Below are 20,142 nucleotides of genomic sequence, written 5' to 3'. Positions count from 1 at the left end.
AAAAAAACGTTTTTTACATTTTTTTCCAAAATTATGGACAAATGGCAGAAATTAAATTCATTTATACCGCGCAAGACAGCTGAAAGGGTATTCCTGGGTAAAATAGGTGAAGTGCCCATGTCCTCGGATTTTTGAAATTTTGATGAAACATTGCTGGGTACCTTTAAAAAAATGTTGGAGCCAAAAATTTCTCTCACCCCACCTCCCTTGCTCACAATAACGGAAGAAACGTTTTTTTTTTCGAAAAAAAAATACCTACTCATCCACAAATTAGTCAAATTTTTGCCATTTCAACTATTTCTGTAGCAATTTTCTAGAATTTTTGCAGCAATTTTTCTATTGCCACTTTGTTTTCAATCATAGTTATATAAGTACAATAAGTACATACGGCTGATTTTTCATGAATTTTGAGGAATTTTTTAGTGTAATGAACAATTTTGATGATTTTCATTATCATAAATTTTTAATTATGGTGATTTTCAATGATATTTGGATTAATTTTATCTACCTTTCATATTTCAATTGTCAACCATTCAAGTCAATTTTGCCAATTTTTTGACAATTTCAAGTACCTACTTAATTTATTTTTTTTAATATTTTCGCCGCATTTTATGAAGATTTTCGTGGTCTAAAAAGCAAAAAATTACGTTTAGAGGCCTAATTTTGACAAAAAAAAAAAGGACAATGATTGTATTTTCGATGGCCCTAGTTTTCAAAATCAATAAATGTGCAAAATGGAGAAGCTAAAAAACTCTTAAAGAGTCTTCTTCTTAAGCCACATTCCAGTCAGCAAAGAGTGTTTCCGAACACGGGTTCGCTTTGTTTAAAAAAAATAAAAATTTGAAAAACTGTCAAAAAAAGGCCTATTTAAATTTTTTAGTTTTCAAAAATTCGCAAAAACCCCAAAAACGAACTTTAGTACCTACCTGAAACTTTGATTACGTGGGTTTTAAGACTTGCTTTTTTAGTCTAGCTTGGTTCAATTCAAATAGGAAGGTGCTAGTTTAGACCATTCCCTTGTGAGAACATTACTTGTGCAATAAACCCAACACATTTTTGCACGACGACAGCAACAAAGGCGAGAAATTTGTCCACTTTCAGCCAAAAGAATTACTCAAGCTTTTCACGTCTACGAAAAAGTACCAACGAAGCATTAACCAAAATAGCTGACCTTTCCTCGTCACATTTTGACACCAAACCACATCACACAAAAATTTCTCCCCTAACCCTTCTTCCTCACTATTCATCTCGAAAAATTCAAAACTTCGATTCACTATATTCTTTATCATAAGCCACACACACGTGTAATTCTTTCACATCGAGAAATTAACGTGTCGTATTGGTAGGTATATACGTACGTATTTTCATTATATCGATAAAATAGACATTTCGCTGAATCGCTTCTTCTCAAAGAAATCGACCATCTGGTCGTTTAGTACGGTAACCGGGGACAAATCGCATATCCTTTCTCGGACATCGGTTTACAAAAGAGCGCAATTTCCGCCACGTTGCTCAACATCGATATAAAGACTTTTATACTAATGCTTTGAGCAGCCAAATACTCGTACTAACATCGCCCTAGTAGTCGTTGCCGTTGTCCGAGTCGTCTATTCAAATGCCCAGATTCTACTCTTCCTCCCCGCCCCTCCCCTTCCCCGGCCACCCCATTCCAGGGGCCAGTTTGCTACCGTAAACCTGGGCTCAATCGTAAATTTAATTTAAGACTGGACGCTGCCAAATTAATTCGACCAAATATTTCGTTAGTAGCATGTCCATTCATCTCGGATATCCGTTGTCCTCTGTAATGCCTGTTATATTCGGGGGCTTTGAACGAGAAGAAGAAGGAAGAAAGAGACAGATTTTCATTCTCTTCGTCTCTTTCGTTATTCGCCTACGGGGCTTTTTTCTTTACCTTCATCATCGTTCCAAAGGCGGAGTTATTAAACACGATGAGCAAGGGTAGCTATATACCTAGCCAGATACGTTGAATTAAATTAATTTAATCGTTTAAATTGGATCGAGAATCGGTTTTACGAATGTTACGAAAATTCCGATTTTCAGAAGGTACCAACCTGGTTACCCATGAAAATGTTTCCTATTGGTTGTAATGGGAAAAAAATTGAGAAGTCGAAAATTCAGTTTGAGGACTCGAAGAATTGAAGACGAAAAATACTTTGAAATTTAGAAAGTACGAATTCTTCAACTGAAAATATTAGATATCAAAAATTTCAAAAAATAATGCATAACATTTGGTGCCCCTCTCCCCTTTAAAAGACCTGTCATTCGAGTTATTTTTTCATTTTATGAATTCGCACTCTCCGGTATCGTAAATAAAGACATAAAAAACCACACATTATCAAAACAAAAATCTCATCTCGACTCAGATCATTCACACTCCTCCCTTCTTCTCTTCTTAACAACATTGAACTCGATACACATCGCGACATAACTTATAAAATAACAGGAAAAAAATACAAAAAATTCGCAAAAGGTCTCACAACTTTTCTCCGAGAGGCAAACAGTTTCATCAAAACACCTCGCACAACAGGATGTTTTTTTTTAGTACCGATAAAAAATTAGTTCGAATGGTTCAACCGACAAGTTGAACTATATGTATTGAAATTCTAATCCAGTTTCCAGGCGGCGAACCTATCGTATAAATATTATCATCGTTTTGATTACTTACTTATTCGATGGAGATTATAAATAATACCCGGTTAATTAAGCAGATGAACTAGTTGAGTAAATATAACTTTAACGAGTATTAAACCAGAAGTACCCTAAACTGGTTTCTATACATAGATTTTGCGCCAATCTGCGATGAAAAATAGGAAAATCCTCGAACACGTGAATGACCGAGCTTCGACAATTGAAATTACGCGTAAATCAATCGCATGGTCGGCCTTCTTGTAATTTTCTCATTACGGTCTGTCTTCGACTATACTACTGGCGTTGGCCACAACACCCAAGGTCGATCTAGACTCAAAAAAACCTCCTGGTTATGGTCTACATATTCGGCCGGCTACTTGACGTTGACATTAATAAGCGTGTGTGTGGCGTTAAGGTTATTACGATGCAATGGACAATACAAGAGTTGAATAACTTTCGCCTTCATCGTATTTATACTTATGCTTAATCGTAGCTTCCAATTCTACCAATTTCCCAATAGTTAGGTGTATACCATTAACCATTATATGGTCGTAATTACGACGTATCACATCATCTTTGGATCAAAAAAAACCACAAATGTGGTTTTTTAAATACTAAATCACGCATCGAGTACTCCATGCCCCATTCATATTGCACAATCACACAGATATAGTTGTCATAAAGACGTGTCAGCGTAATTCCAGTAGCATACTTACATCTTATTCCGGAATCTAGAGTCCAATTTTAGGTGCACCCATAGGAACTTGTATAGGGCGTTATGTAGATTGCATATTTTGCGCACGTGAATCACCCACAAGTGTGAGTTTTTTATTCTCTTTGGTCATTATGCCTGCGTATTTACATATTTTATAATATGTAGGTACTTATGCCTTCTAATACTCGAGTTATTATAAGTAGATATACGCTTAAAACGCGTAGTTGGCTAAATAACCTTCGATTTGCTGGATGGATTAGTTTCCCATTTTCGTACAGATAGGTTTTGTGTCTCGAAATCTCGAAATGCGAATTTTAAAGGTATTCGAGCATTATTATAGATAATTAATTGATCGCGAGTAAAAGCATCCGTGGTTTTTAGCGAGCATTGTAAAAAAAAAGAGGAGGAAAATAGCAACGTGGAAGACTGCGGATACAAATTCGTGTATTATTAGCGATGGAATTAATAATACATACACCAACGATGAGTCAGCAACTAGGAGAATACATATTTTAAGTAAGAGAAGAGATGGGTTTTTACCAAAACCATAAAGAGGCAATAAAGTATCGAACTTATTTTGTATTCAAATTAAAAATGCATGCATCTAGTTTGGTTATTATAATATGTACTCAACCTCGAAAATCATACATTTTCAAGTAAATGTGTAGGTATGGTGGGAATTGAGAGGAATTCCGAAGTCGATTCTATTGAACTGGATACGAGTACAAAACTGTTTCATTTAATGACGTAATTTTTATTTTATTATTTTTTTGGCATGATTTTTTTTTTCAAGAGTAATTTCATTTCTATCATCAAAACGCAAAACGTACTCAATGCTCATCGTTTTCATAATTTTCAAAAAACGTTCTGATATTTTCAACATCTTGTCAATTTTTCAATAAAAATTATCGATGAGTTTCCAAGTTTCTTTGGGTTCACATTTTAGTTCATTTTTTGCTCAATTTTTTATACTTATTTTAAATTATTATTTTTCTGTTTTCTCAAATTTGACGGATTTTTACTTCAGATTTCACGAATTTTTGACGAATTTCTCAAGCAACATTTTCAACAACTTCAGCAGTAAGTAAACAAAATGCAACGAAAAAAAAAACGATGAAATTAAATGCAACTACACAAAGATTTAATGGCAGAAAATTTGAGAAAAATTATAAAAAATTACATTCTCGCTTTAAGTCATTTGAAATGATTTTATAAATTGACTTAGTTTGGTAAATTAGTATTCATTATTTTGTTTTTTCACCAGGCCACTAGTTAAGTACACGAATCTTTCATCAGCTTAAGCCACCCTTCCGGGCCTTCCCTTCTTCAAGAGGATGAAAATCGTATTTATTCTTAAAAATGTGTAATTAATTATCACCTAAGATAGCCGAATCCTTTTCTCAAACACACGTTACCTTCATTTTGAAATTTGGTGTACTTTTTTTAAATTCAAAATTCCAAAAACAGTTGAATTGGAAGTTTTGAAAAGGTAGGTATGATGCTCTGAGTGAACAAAAATTCTAGTTCTCACAAGAAAACAAAAGTTAGTTGTATTTTCGATAAAAACGTCGTGAAAAAAAGCCCAGTTTCAAAAACAGAAAAAAAGCACGAAAATTATTCTTTTGAAAAACAGATCAGAACTTCAGAAGCTTCATAAAAATTCAAACAAAAGTACAGGATCAAGATTTCAATTATTCCTCCAAGAACCACAAGATTTCACTTTTTTGGGAAAATTTTTTTAGAAATGTCGCAAAAAGCTCGAAAAATTGAAAAAGCGATTCAGTACTTAATCACAAAAAATAACGATTTAAAATCAAAATTCAAAAACAGTATAAGATTGTAGGTGCTTTAAAATATTTTTAGACAGCGAAAATTTACTTTTGATAGAATTTTGAAACGCTAAAATTAGAAATTCGTCAGCATTTCTCATGGCAAAAATTCGGCTCTCGGGAATATGGTTGAAGGGTATTACAAAAAAAAAAATTCTATAATAATGTCGATTCCTTTTTTTTTTGAGGAGGCTTTGCTGTTGATGTGATTTTTCTTCAAAATTTTTCATTGCAAAAAATAGATTTTTGGAGACAATCGAAGGCCTTACAAGAAAAATGAAGGTGGAGGAAAAATTTCGAATATATATTATTTTAAAATTTCTCATCCATAAAGTCTAAACCGTTTTTTTAAAGAGGCTTTGTTTTTGATATGATTTTTAGCAAAAGTTGAAAAGGTAAAATTATTTCCCTGGATAAAAAAATTTCCAAACAATATTTTGACTTACAAAAAACAATGAAAAAAAAGGTCTGAGAAGTTTCTTCTAAGAACCTTTGCTCTTGAGAAAATTTTGAGTTGAAATTAGAAAGCTCAACATGATTAATTTTTTGAGAAATCAGAAATTTCATGCCCCTCCCCCCTCATCATAATAAAATAAGAATTATGTCTTTGTTTTTGAGATAAGACGTGCTTCGAAAAAAAATTAGAAAGCTCAACTTCATGAAACCATTTTTTCTTCACGAACCTTCATAAAAATTACTTGTATGATTTCTCAAAGTCATAAAAAATAATTTTTCAAAATGAAATCTCAAAAAATCATAATTTTTAACAAAAAAAACAAAATTGAACTTAGTGAAAAAAGTAAGTAAAAGTCACGATTTTCATTCAGATGTCAAACAATAGGACGGTTTTTGCACTAAAAATGGTTATAAAAAGTCTAGGATTTTGACAGAGAATTTTCAAACAGAAAAAAAATTGGATAAAAAACATTTCTGATTTTAGTGAAAAAACCACCTAAAAGATTATTTTCTTGAAAAAAAAACCATCCACCACATCCAAAAATCAAAATGTCGAGAACTCGATCTTGATAATTTTTTAAAAAACTGGTGAAAAAACTCAAAAAGTGTAGATTGAAATTCAAATGTGAAGAAAAATGAAGATTCAACAACAGAAGGCCTAAATACTTAAAGACAGACATTGTTTCACCACAAACATTCGATCTTTTTTTTTAAATGAGCCTTTTTTCAGTTAATTTTTCAAGTCATCTCGTTTTTTTTTGGAATCATTTTTGGACGGTTTTTTTTACGTTTTTTATATTTTTTTGTGATTCAATTTCTCAACCCATCATCAAAATTTTGTTATTTCTTAAATTCCTTTCTAATCATTCAGAATTTTTTTTCCATTATATTTTCTAGATTTTTATAGCTAATTTTCATGATTTTTTCCAAATGATTCTGCACGATTCAATTTTTCAACACAAATCCCAATTTCCAAATTTAGTCATTTTATTTTAGGCCTAATTTTTTCGATGTTTACAGACCACTGAAATTTTTGATTTAATTTCTCAAAAACAGAAAAAACACAAACGAGTACCTACCTAGTGAAATTCTAACAATTTTCGAGATGATTATCAATTTTTTCCATCTCGTTCTGTATAATTTTAGTCTTCGATGTTGATAATTTTTGTGAAATTTTGTCAACTGATTCAAATATCATTTCAATTTTTCAAACATATACAGAGGTTTTGCGTTTATCTTAAAGATGATCGTGTTTTTTCACTTCAATAGATTGTTCAACAATTACCTACCTAGTGTTTAATAAGCTTTCGTTTCATTTCAATTTTCAATTTTTATCAACGTTTTTCAATTTTTTTTTTTTTTTTTAATATTCAACTGATGAGGTTATTTTTATCAAAATGCTTCATCACAATTTTCACAAAAAAAAAACATTCATTCTTTCAATCCTTATCTAACATTAAAAAAAATTAAAAACAAAACTTTGAAATTGAAAAAAAAAATCGTTAAACCAAAATTCAAAATACGTAAAAAAATCAAATTTCAAAACACCAAAAATTTTTTCAAAAAAATAAAAAAAAAATAACCTACTTTCTTCATAAATTTTTTCTCACCAAAACTACAAAAAATTCCTACTTACACATCCAAATTCTCTCCATTTACCAAAAAACTTCAAAACCTTTACGTAAATAAACTCGTAAAAATATACGTTCGTAACCTCATCATCACGAACTCATCTCAAAACGAACGTACCGCTCGCCATCGTATCGTAATCAAGACTAAAAAGTAAAATGTAAACAAGAAATTAATCGTATTAAAGAGAGGCGAAACCGGTCTCGTGGCTACCTTACGCCTTAACAACCAATTACAACCAAATGACCGTGAAAATGTCTAACAAAGCGAAGGCGATTTAAAAAGCGGAAGCAAGGAGGAGGGTTACAGGATCTAATTCCCTGCCTTACCCTTCGCTCTCAATACATCTTTTTTTTCGAATTGTATCAATTTTTTTTTCTTTTTTGTTATTTTTCTTCGCGACCGAGTACAATATAAATACTCATCCGTCCAAAGCACAGGTATCATTTGTGTTTTGTGCGATTGCATATCTTGTTGGGTATCTCCTAGCATTTTTTCGTGTTTAGTCGCTTTTACATAAGCTAAAAAAACAAAACTCCTTACAATGGATTCTTTCAAAGTTCTCGTGAGTATTTTTTAATTTTATTACGCTTCTTTTCTTTATTTTTTATTTTCTATCTCGAGTGTATCTTTTTCTTTTTTAAAACAATAATTTTTCTTTTTCGTTGCTGTCGTCGTCGTCCAGGAAAAAAAAACAAACTCGGTTTATTTATACTCTTTTACAAGTTGCGTGAAAATTGTGCTTCTTTTTTTTTCTGGTGATACGATGCAGGGGGCTTAATCAGTTTTTAAAAAAATTCAACTGTGTTAGTTTTTCGTTTCGGAGTACTACGAGTATTTTAGCTCGTTCATCGCTTTTCAACTTTTATACCGTTCGGGCCGTTCTTCTCTAACATAAATTTACGCTTAAATGGATTTAATAGATTTTTCATTAAAAAATATAATATACGTTTAAATATCACCGTATGCGTAACTTAAAATCACCCAGTTGGATTCGGGGTTTGAGCCAGGAAGGGTGGAGGTGTACGAGGAAACTCGACGCAACCCAAAACGCAATAAATTTCAATTTAAAACATTAATAATATTACGAATTCATTTCTGCCACTGTGCTTATTTTTACTGAAAAAAGTTTATACAATTTATTCGTTTTCTTTTTTTTGTTCATTCTTTTTCAAAATCAAAAAAAAATTTATTATTTTTTCCAAATGGTCGTTGAACTGCGAGATGAATGTTGTGGTGAATTTTTCTTCTAATTTATGGTGCTACGATTAAACAATTTGGGCGAGTTTGAATTTCGAGTAAAATTTTTTTTGTGGATTTTATTTCATAATGCATGTGCGAAATTTATTCGAGAGTGTTTGACGAAAGGGAAAAATATCATTTATTCATTATTTACGGATTTTGATTTTGAAATTCGTTTTATTAATTCAATTTTTCTCAAAAAAAAAAAAAATGTTTCGTTAGGAAATTTTTGAATGAAAATTTTACCTTAAAACATGTTTTATTTACCTAATGGAAAAATAACTTACACATCAAAAGATGACGAAAATTCAGTAAGGAAAAATAAAAAATTTCCAATTTTTCGTTTAAAAAAATCACCTAAGTCGACGATCGATTGATACCTACTTATCTTTTGTATTATGAATGTACCTTTTGAAAAATGCGGTAAATAGATATTCTCTTTAGAAAAGGGGGAAAAATTTAGATAGTATTTCAATTCGAAAAGAAGATTCGTGCAGTGAAATTATAAAAATTCTGAATAAAAAGAAGATCTTATAATATTTTAATACATTAGATGTCAGTTTAATTTCCACCATTCCATTTACGAATTTCAAAATTAAGATAAATTTTCCACTCTTAATTTTTTTTCAAAGATGGTTTTTATTCGAACCATTTTCCTGACAGCAAAAAAATGTATAGATAAGTCTTAATTTCTTTACTCAATTCTGCAATAAGGTACAAATGGTTCTAATATTTTTCCATTTCCATCCATATGCTAATTTTTCAAATTCAGAAGCAACCAATTATAATTCCAAAAAAAAACTCCAAAGATTCCAGTGTCAATTTCTGAAAAAAATCAACGTTCTTTGAAAAAAAAAAAATCAAACAATATTATTCGATCATGCAAATAGGTATTGTTTCAAAGAATGAGTGAAATTCGTTTTAATGAGTTTGATTCTTAATTAAAATTGAAGATGCTATCAACACAAACCAATTCATGAAAAATTCAAAGATTATAAATTAAAAATCGCGAACATTTCTAATGCTATTATCAAAAAAAATTACGTTGAAATTCGAAATTTATCCCGTTGAAAACTTGAAAAACACAGTCAGCAGAAATTTTTCATTTTTTTTGGAATTTGGTAGCCTATTCAAGGTTCTAGGAGGTTTATGCCCAAAAATTATGTCGAAATTCGAAATCATAAACGTTAAAAACATAGCACTGGGTGATTAAAATTTTTTTTTCTTCAAATTTTCACCAAAATTGAATGGAGGTGATCATAGGGGAGGGGGTGGTTATAAAATTGTCATATTTTTCAAAATATTCACTATTCATGGTCACTATAATTTTTTAAAAATGATTTTCCCGGCTCAAAATTTTGACCTAAACCTTCCAATCTAGACAAAATTTTTCATACGAAAATTAGCTTCATTTCTAACTTCACTGATTGTAATGTTATTTAAATTTGACCCCCCCCCCAGACATGAAAAACTGAAATCTACTCTTCTCATTTGATTTACAAAATGGCTCATTAAAATTGCCTTTTTTCTATGGTCACAAAAAAATTAAAATCTGAAACCCCTTTCCCTCTTTCTTCCTTCTTGACCGAAATCGACTAACTTCTATTTGATTGCACCCGAAATGCTTCTCAAAAATTGCATTTTATATTCTGATTAAATCCAAATTTGACTCCTCCCAACCCCTTCAACTGATATACATAGTATGTTCTTTTCACTTGATTGTATCTGAAATGAGTCACTAAAATTGCCTACTTGATGAATTAAATTAACAGGTATTTTCTGTTAGAACAGCCAAGAGCCAAAATGGACCCAAAAATATCATTTTTGTCCCCCTCCCCTCTCTATCTAAAAACAACTTGTAAGACGATTTTCAAATGACAGACTTCAGATTTATTTTGAAAATAGGTATTTAAAAATCAAAATTCAAAGTAAATTAATTTTTTTCTCTCCCTCTCCTTCCAAATCGGCTTCTGCCAAGAAATCAAACCATTTGGATGAACAAAAAAAATTATGCTAGGAACATCCAAATTTATGTCTTTCTGGGATTTTTAAACTCTTGATACCTATGCTTCTATCTTTTACTTCATAATTGACAGAACCTCTCAAATTTGGAAATGATGAGGAGGAATGGGAGGGGGGAGGAGGAAAAGAACTGGGATCATAATCCTAAAATTTGAAAAAACGCCAAAAAATACCATTAGAATACTTCATACAGAGATTAGTCCGATAAAAAAATGATGTAGCCAAAGTGAAAATCTAATTCAACCCTTAAATCTCTTTCACAGATCTCTTTCGCTTTATTGGCTGCCTGCGTATATGCCGTCGAAATCCCCGAACGTCAACCATTGGCTCCAAAACCAGAAGGTCCATTGGGCCCAGGACCATTCCCAGCTGGCGCTCCAGTAGAAGCTGGCCCAGTCCGTGAAAAGAAACAAGCTCGTAAGTATCTCACACACCAGTAAACACTAAACCTTTCATCCCTTCATCATCAACTCATCTTTTATGCAACCCTCTAATCTTTACTTTTTTTTCTTCTTCAACAGTCTACCCATATGCTTATGCTGCATACCCATACTCTGCCTACCCATACGCCGCCGCCGCCGCCTACCCATACTCGTACTCTTACCAATACTACGACGATGGCAAATACTACCCAGGCAAATATGACGGAAAAGCTTACGTCCGAGCTGGTTACCCATACTACTACCCATACTACTACTACTAAGTTTAAGAAAAACAAACACACGTATTTAAAATGAAAAATTTTGTGATTTGATGACGCTTCTCCACCTATGTATTTGCAGCTTGTAGTATGTATTTACACGGCTCCAATATTTCGCCCCCTTTTTGATTTAAAAAATTTCCACCTTTGTAATGATCATTTCCGTCTTACTAGAGTGCTATATAATCGCCTTATGCTTAAGCGAGTATAATTCTCATGGTGAGATTTAGGAAATAGTCATTAATTTTATAACTCATTTAGTTTGTAAGATGAATGAATCTCTCTCAAATTTTTTTTTTAGCATCTCCCTTTTTATTTTATACGAAACGAAGAATCAAATAAATTATTTAAGCATTTTATACGAGACTTTTCTTTATAATTTATACTCACGTATGAGCTATGAAGTCATTATACTTAATTAGAGTACCTCGTCAAATCTCGAATAATAATGTAGGTAAATAATATTCGAACACATGGTCACCAATTTATTTGCCATATCATTGAGAAGGTACCTGCAATTTTCAACGCTATAAGGGAAATAATCATGTTTACATTGAAACGTCTCCTATCTTGTCATACGTAGGTCTAGGTATCAACGAAAATACACCACATAATGACCCGACAATGTACATACACATGGTTTAAAATCGGGTCGATTATATTATAATGTACCTCTCTACCTGAAGACCTACCCATCATAGTATCGTCTCGAGTCGATCCAGTTACAAGTTACATAGAGAATATGAGAACGTATTATGGATATTAAACCAATACTACCTACTTATTGTAGGTCTAGGTGCATCGCACCGCAAATATTAATCGTGCAAGGTTGACGTTTAATTCGCACTTCCATATCTCGTGTCCTCTTATTGTCACATTTGTGCATAAAACAATTACCTATAATATACTTGTTCCTCAGTACTCAATTCTCGATAATGGGATATAACAAGTTTCAAGTGATCAGATGAGGCCACCTAACCAAACCACTCTACCAATATCCTCAAACAGCTCAATTTATTACCTGTATAGGTACGTATACCTATCCTCGTACCAATGAGAGTTTAATAAACTCTCCATACAATACATCATCGCTTACTTAATAACAGGGTTAATAATACTGTCTTACAAGACCGTGAAAAATACTCGTACTTGTATTATGGGTATAATATACCTCTCAACACAATAATTGATCAATTAGCTATACGAGTATGCTCAACTTTTTAATGACAGTTTTAATGAAATGGCATCACGCTTTAACCATCGAATAGTTCCCTGCCTTATTATATGTACTTTAGAAGCTCAGAGTTCGATTATGATTATACACAGGGATTCGCAAAATTATACGAACGATATTCAAAATGGAAATAGTATACAGGGTGTCCGCGATGTGATAGACTGAATTGAACAGCATATTGAAATTAGAATTGATATTTATCTATTGAAATAAATTTTTGCTTTTCAACTTCATTTGATAACATTTTGTGAAAATTTAAATTTTCAAAATTTTCTGGAGGCTCCGAAATTACTCAAAACGGTTCGAAACCGTTCTCAATCGATTCGAGGGGTCAAAAATAAGGCTCATACAAAATTTCAGCTTTCTAGGTCAATTTGATAAAATTTTGATTTTTTGTAGAAATTCGACCTTCGAAAATTCGTCAAAAATAGAAAAATTCACATGAATAATTTTGTCCGGTGATGTATTTTTGCATCTTCTTTTGATTTAGTTTTGTCTGATACAAACATTTTTTTGCACAATTTTCATCGCATTATTCATTTTCATACTTGATTTCCATTTGGAGCCTCATCGCAAATTACATACAAAAACTCACCAATTAAACTTTGCTCATCTGTAGGATGTACTCGTAAGTTTAGTATTACCCACCCAGGCCACCCTAAATTCCAACGCTTTCTTTTGCCCCTTCAATTTTCAGGATACACAACATATTCGTCAAAGCGAATCGAAAACATTAGACTATGGATTTTGACCAAAATTGACGAGCGAGTTCATTTTGAGTGGCAGGCAGTCCAACAAAATTCTGAGCTTCTTAGCTGCACAAAAGATTGAGCCAGGGGTCCTTATAGTAGAGTAAAACGTATTTTTTTCAGAATGGATGATGTCACATGTGCAGTTACTCAGAGTCAGTCACTATCTAAAAAGATGCGGGTTAAGTTTCCAGCCTTCTCTGACTTCCGAACCATTAACTTTGGAATTCGGTATCCCTTCCAAGTTTCAATCCTCTACTAGCAATTTTATGAGGCAAGGTGTTTAATACAATTTTATAATGAAAAAAGCTAGGAAGCTAAACTTTTGGTAGTATTTTCCCAACACTTTACGGTTTAAGATTTTTTTCGGGGAAGGGGGAGGGAGAGTGAGAACATTTTGAGATTTTTTCGAAGAAGGAGTGTCAAATTTCGTATTAGGGCAGTCATTTGGTTTTCTTACCAAATGAAACTCTTTTAGGGGGTTAGCCCAAAAATTAAAACATACATTTTTTTTTATTGTTCTTTGAACCACCCTGGGAGAGGGGGTCAAAATTTATTTTCAGACCGTCACCCTTTCACAGTGCAGTTTGCAAACACTTAACGAGCTTCTTAGCAGGGAACAGGGAAGAGAAATCAAAATTTTACTTGACCATTTTTCGCTTTTACAACGTATTCAAACATTCCAAAATTTGTTCAAAAAGAGGAAGAAAGGAAAGGGATGTTCAGTTTTTGTTATTCAAAATTTGTAAACTTTTTTGAGCGTTTTTAGTAAAATTTTTATCCTTGTACTGTTTTTTTCTCTAAAAAAAATTGGCAATTAATTCATTCAAAAAATCAAAAATTATATTTTTTTGGTAAGGGAACACGTTTTGGAAAATTTTTGGTTTAGAAATCAACACAAGCGCTTTCGTCGTATTTTTTTCAAGAGGTTTATTTTAGAAAATTCAATCTTGTTCTTTGATAATGGCTTATAATTGGACAGAGAAGAAAAAAATCTGTAAATTTTCAGAAAATTTTTGTGATTTTCCATTCTTCAAATGGAAAGTTTTGAAATCTTAGTATATTTTTAATTCAGACTTGCGAGTTGGCAAATGGAAAATTTCTTGAAGGAATTTTTTCAAAATTATGAAAGGACGATATCAATAATATGTATTCGAAAATCTACTCTAACTCTGATTAAACACCTCCTGTTACATGTCTTTTAAAATCCAAACATCACACTTCGAAGCTCCAGCAACTCTCGAATCTCTCAATAAATAATTCTCTTACCTAATTTCATCAATAAACTCACCCTATTCACAAACTCAATCACTGCTTTATTGCATATACATCGAATTCAATTGCAAAAATATCAAAACCGCAGAACTTTACCACACGCAGGCACAATCTACGTAAATGGTCGAACAACTTGGATAAAATATCACCGCACTAAACCGAAATCTATTAGTTTACCCTATCCTAAGTGTACTTGGCGACGCAAACACGTCCCCAAAAAGAAAATACCTAAAACAAGAAGAAAGAAAAAAGAAAACCAAATCGACCGTTGACGACAAACTTCTCAAACAAATACCACATCGTATAATGTACATACGAAAATCTCGTCTCGGTACATTTATCCGATACCTTTAGTGTAATTTGGTTAAATTCTCGAAATTCGTTTTGGAAACCCCTGCATTAAATTATTGAACACTTAACGACATTCGTATTACATAAAACAAAGTTAAAACTTTGATACAATAGAAAAAGTGTCGCTATTATTGACACAACTATTCATTACAAAACGTAAACGATTCCGTTTATACTTTAAAATAGCTTCATCCTCGTAGTACGAGTATACAAAATACCTACCTATAACCCAAATTGCGATTTACAAATTCGTTCGTTCGTTTCGTTTTAACGCGTTCTTCTAAATTTGCCACTCCACCGAAAACTTTTTCCTTTCTATGTCAAAAAGTTGCGAAATTTTCGCTTTTAAAATGAGTCAATTTAATATATCTACGCACAAACCGAATACCCACTACACAGAACTCGGCTTCTGCGCCAGGAAGATCTTATAACTTGATACGATTCAATTCAAAAAGGTACGACTCAGACGATAAAGACGACTAAGTCCATCCAATACGACAATTTTTCTCACAAACGTGCAACAAGTTAATTGTATATTCGAAAAGAAAATCGCGCCAACGAAGACGCGGCGTTCGACGACAACAATAACAACAACGTCAAATTTCCACATCGTATATTTTCAGCTCGCGACAAAAAAAAAGAAAAACGACGAGCTAGCGATAATTTCGTTCAATTGAGAGGTTCAGTTTAATTTATTGTGATGCTGAGAAATCTTTCCTCATCGAATCAACTTTCGTTCGCGTATTTTATACACATGGCTGACGTATTTTTCTCCATCAACTGAAAACTTTTCGTTGTACTTTATTAAACTTGGCGTATACTCGGTTGCTTCGCCAAGCCCCCCTCCCTCGCCCCCAAACTCGATTCTATACTTTCGAATGAAAACAAGTTTTTATTAAAAGTTGAAATTTTAAAATGCTGCTGCTGTTTTCTTCATCGCGCGTTTACATAGTCTTAAACTCTATCGCTCGTCGCGTCGTCGAGAGTTTTTCGCCTGCTTAATTTGTTTGTCAAAGTATACGTAAATTCGGTCCTGTCTCCCTGCCCTTTCCCCTCCTGCCCTGTCTATCGCAAACTCTGGCAGCGATTTCGCGTGATATGCTACGTGTACGTATACCATACCATGCTATAAGTCTAGTTTCTAACCACCGTCTTCTCACAACGTGACAGTGCAAAGCGATGAAATAATAATAAAAACATTTTCCGTGACAAACGGTTAGGTTCACGAAGAAGATTTTTTCAGAAATTCTATCCCTTCCTCTTGGCCAACGTTTTTTACAATAAATCAAGCAAGATGGACAATTTTTTTCCATAAGTCAACTTAGGAAAACACATGAGTAAGAGAAAGAGGCAGGAAAAGAAGGGAAGGGAGGGAAGAGAGGAGCGCAGAGGTCCTGCATAAAATTCATGGACCCAGAATTATTCAACTTTTCACCAGGAATCAAAGACGAGACGCGACATCTATTTTTGAATCAAAAATTCAGGAAGGGGCAGAATTAAAAGGGAAGAAGCAAAAGAAATGAAGAATTAAAAATTTTCAAATTCAACCAATAGATTTTAAAAAGATTTTAAAAGTGGAAAAAATTGAAATTTTTTTTATCAAAAATGATTTTTCATAAACTTATTTTGAATCCAGGGATCTCAGCTCCTTTCAGAGTTCGAGGTCAAAAATTGTGGGTAAGTTCATTTTGACCTTTTTGACCATCAATGAGACCTCTGCGTTTTCAAAATTCGAAAAATATTCAATCCACAGTTCAAATGTCAAAAACTGATCAGCAGGCTGACATTTTTTTTAGATATGGGTGAAAAATATCAGAAAATGTGTTTCTACTTCGGATTTTTGCAAATGCAGAATGAGGAAAAAGAGGAGAACCTAAAACCATATTCTTTTCAAAATGATTCGACAGCAAAACTTTTTCACAGGTAACGCCCCCCCCCGCCATTTAAAGTTAAAGTAGGTGATGATAACGATTTTTTGAATATTTCTGAAGAATTGAGTTCAAAATTGGGTTCATGATAATTTTTGAGATTTTGGAAAAACTGTCATGTAACCTATCAAAATGGATTAAATTTTACGAGAGTTATGAATATTACGATTAAGTCGTTATTAAAACATTTTAAAATAATTTTCAGCTCAAAATTACCTAATTTTTGAAATTTTTAAAAAAGTGTCATTTGACTAATCAAAAATAGATTACAATTTTGTGGAGCGTTTCTGAAAAGTTTTGAACTCTAAATTGGATCACAAATTTTAGGATTTTTGAAAAAAGTAATGCGATCTATCAAACTGGGTTAAAATTTTGCTAGAACTTCAAATATTTCAATGAAAATGTTTTTTTGAGGATTTCTGTAAAATTTTTGCTTCAAAAATATTGAGTCATGATTTTTGAAAAATTGTCATACATTGTGATCTATCAAACTGGGTTAAAATTTTGCTTGAATTTCAAATAAATCCGATAAAAAATGTTTTTTGAGCATTTTTGTAGAATTTTCGCCTCAAATTAAGTCATGGTTTTTGAAATTTTTAAAAAAGTGTCATCAAATAATCAAAATAGTTACGTGAGAATTTAAAATATTGCAATGAGAATGTTTTTTGAAAATTTCTGAAAAATTTTGAGCTCAAAATGGACTAACGATTTTCTACACTCTTGAGAAAGTGTTATGCAATCAATCAAAATGGGCTAAAATTCCCAGAAAAATTCAAATATTTCTATCAGAATTTACTCCACGCATTTCTAAAGAATTTTGAGCACAAAATCGAGTAAATATTTCAGAGTGTCATGTGACTCGTCGTATAAAGAGAAAATCCAATGATGATATCAAATTACAATATTTTCAATGAGTTTCGAAAATTTCGAATGTCAGAAACGTAAAACTATAAAATTATCGACACATTTTCAATCTTTTTAATAACTATCGAAAAATTCACTCAATTTTGAGCTCAAAATTCTTCAAAAATTCTCAAAAAATGTTTGGAAAATGTTTCTCAACTTTGAAATTTTAACATTTTTCAATAATCCCCAAAATCGTAACACTTTGAGATCAAAACTCTTCAGAAAACTCAAAAAACATTTTCGTCAAAATTTTTGAATTTTTCTCGAAATTCTCACACATTTTGATGTATTGCATCATGCATGCCATTTTTTCAAAAATGCAGAAAATCGTGGTCCCAATATTTCAAGTTTAAAATACTTTAGAAATGTTCAAAAAACATTTTCATTGAAATATTCTAAATTCTCGTGAAATTTTAACTCATTCCCATAGGTCGCTTGACATATTATTTTCAAGAATCTCGAAAATCGTGACCCCAATTTCGTAGTCAAAATTCTTCAGAAATGTTCGGAAAATATTTTCACTGGAATATTTTAAATTCTCACGAAATTTTAACCCATTTAGATGGAGAGGGAGGGGGGGGGGGGTAACTTTCAAATTCGTCTGTGCCCTATTGTGCAAGACGTTGATCTTCAGCTTAGATTCAATATAGACATGGAATGAATTCCCTCAAGTATGACGCCTGCGTAGCCATTTTGTGTCGGAGTCATTTGGAAAATGAGGGTTTCCGGGCTCCTCACTCCCCTCCTCCCCATGAGCAACTTCAAAATACCTACCTCTTTTCTGACTTTTTACATCAATCCACAGGAAGTCATCAACTGATTTCTTTGTACCTCAAAAGTTTTGGCTAAATTTTCCTATGGAGGGGGTAAAGGTAAATGAATCTTCTTTTTCATCAAAGTATTACGAATCCCCCAAATCTCTTTCCCTCAATACCTATAGAATTTTGAAAAATGAAAGCGTGGGGATTGAAAAGTATTTTCGCCCGAAAATATTGAGTTCTCGAAGAAAAATCATTTTTAATTATCCAATAAAGTAGTATCTTTCGCGCAGTTGATCTTCAAAAAAATGACTAAATTCACAGTTTTTTTTTTTTTACAAAAAAAAGTTCCTTACTGTCCATCTCAAAAAAAGCAGAGTCGAAAGAAGCAGCACTTGAATTTCCAAACTTGCTGCACAAAAAGCTACCATAAGCTCATGAGTGAAAAGGTATTCATCTATATAGGTGAGTCCGTTTTTTGAGCAGAACTTTTTGGTCATCTTGTATCAGTCTCAGAATCACATTTTCATGTCTTCAAATTGAAGTAGACAACAAGAGGGTGGAGGGCGAAAAGGGAACAGAGAACAATAATACAGCTATATAATACAGCGCTGATCATTTATAGGGATGTACATAGAAGGGAGGGGGTGGGGGGAGGTCAAGTCTGTTTCTTACGTAGTCAATATACACTGATAAATCAGCTTACCTGGCGCTACGATGATGATTGGGAGTCGACGCTGGCGAATGTTCCTCTCTGGTGAAAAACGAAGGCTGTAAGCTGAACCTTCTTTTGAACTGATTACGTCCTTTGTGAGCTGTTGGGTCTCGAGGCATTTTGTCTGTTTTAAAGTTATACCCACCGTCGGCCTGGGTTCGATCTAGAACACAAAATTTTCAACACATCACCGTATTAATGTGAAAAAAAAAATCACGATAACGTTATATCTACGACTATACGACTACGTCTATAAAGCAATAACATGGCGTATTTTGTTCTCTATACTCCTCTCTCTTGTCACTTTCGTACGATTTTAAAAACGTAAAACACCGCATCAGAGGCACATTAACACGCGCCAATAAATCAGCTATAGCATTCTACGGCGCGTTACCCATCCTATAGGTTTAGGTATGTTTACCTTCTATGTAAATAATTCGCAGCGCTCCGAAAACTCCTGTATAAATATCCTTCTCACGTAGGTACAACAACATCGAACCATTATCTTAATCTGTATTTTTTTTTCTGTTCACCTAAACAGGCGTAGTGTATTGGTACGCATTATATGTACGACGACGTACGATTAGAACGATCGGCAAATTCGTTATAATACAGATTGTGAACCAAGCAGTATGAAAAATATAAGTCCTATACCCTTCTCATTCCGTTTCTCTACCCTTTAAGCACATATGTGATGCGTGTAAAAGACGCGAAAAAAATACTAATCCGATCTGGGTGCTTTTATCTTACATATGCAAATTACTCGTATATACGAGCGAAAGGTGCTGCAGTAAAATTTGGTGTCTTTTTTTCCTGCTTTGAAGCGAAGTGAAAGGATACAAGAAAGGAAGGATGACAAAAGCGACGCTCTGTAGCTGGTAAGATACAATAAGGAAGTGTTAGTTCCGCAGGTTTCCTTTGCCTAGGCGAACTCTTACCATCTTCATGGCTGGTTTAAATATTGTAACTTAATTCTCGTGTACT

The 20,142-nt window shown here is 32.8% G+C and overlaps 2 protein-coding genes across 5 annotated transcripts in view; one reads left to right on the top strand and one right to left on the bottom strand.

Annotated features, from left to right (window-relative positions):
* Positions 1-20,142, bottom strand: part of LOC135842249 (ras-related protein Rap-1b-like) — a 275,884-nt gene that overhangs the window by 77,107 nt on the left and 178,635 nt on the right. For all 4 annotated transcript variants that reach the window (XM_065359613.1, XM_065359612.1, XM_065359614.1 and 1 more), the window contains one exon: positions 19,150-19,321. In XM_065359613.1, coding sequence (XP_065215685.1) covers positions 19,150-19,321 — 172 coding nt within the window. The remainder of the gene's footprint in view (positions 1-19,149; positions 19,322-20,142) is intronic.
* Positions 7,688-11,601, top strand: LOC135842251 (nematocyst expressed protein 4-like). The gene is made up of 3 exons (XM_065359617.1): positions 7,688-7,843; positions 10,806-10,959; positions 11,064-11,601. The coding sequence occupies exons 1-3, from the start codon at positions 7,823-7,825 to the stop codon at positions 11,243-11,245; spliced, it is 357 nt and encodes a 118-aa protein (XP_065215689.1). The 5' UTR covers positions 7,688-7,822; the 3' UTR covers positions 11,246-11,601.

This window comes from Planococcus citri, chromosome 4 (genome assembly GCF_950023065.1).
Source record: "Planococcus citri chromosome 4, ihPlaCitr1.1, whole genome shotgun sequence".
Classification (NCBI taxonomy): domain Eukaryota; kingdom Metazoa; phylum Arthropoda; class Insecta; order Hemiptera; family Pseudococcidae; genus Planococcus; species Planococcus citri.
This window is presented reverse-complemented; position numbering and strand designations above follow the sequence as displayed.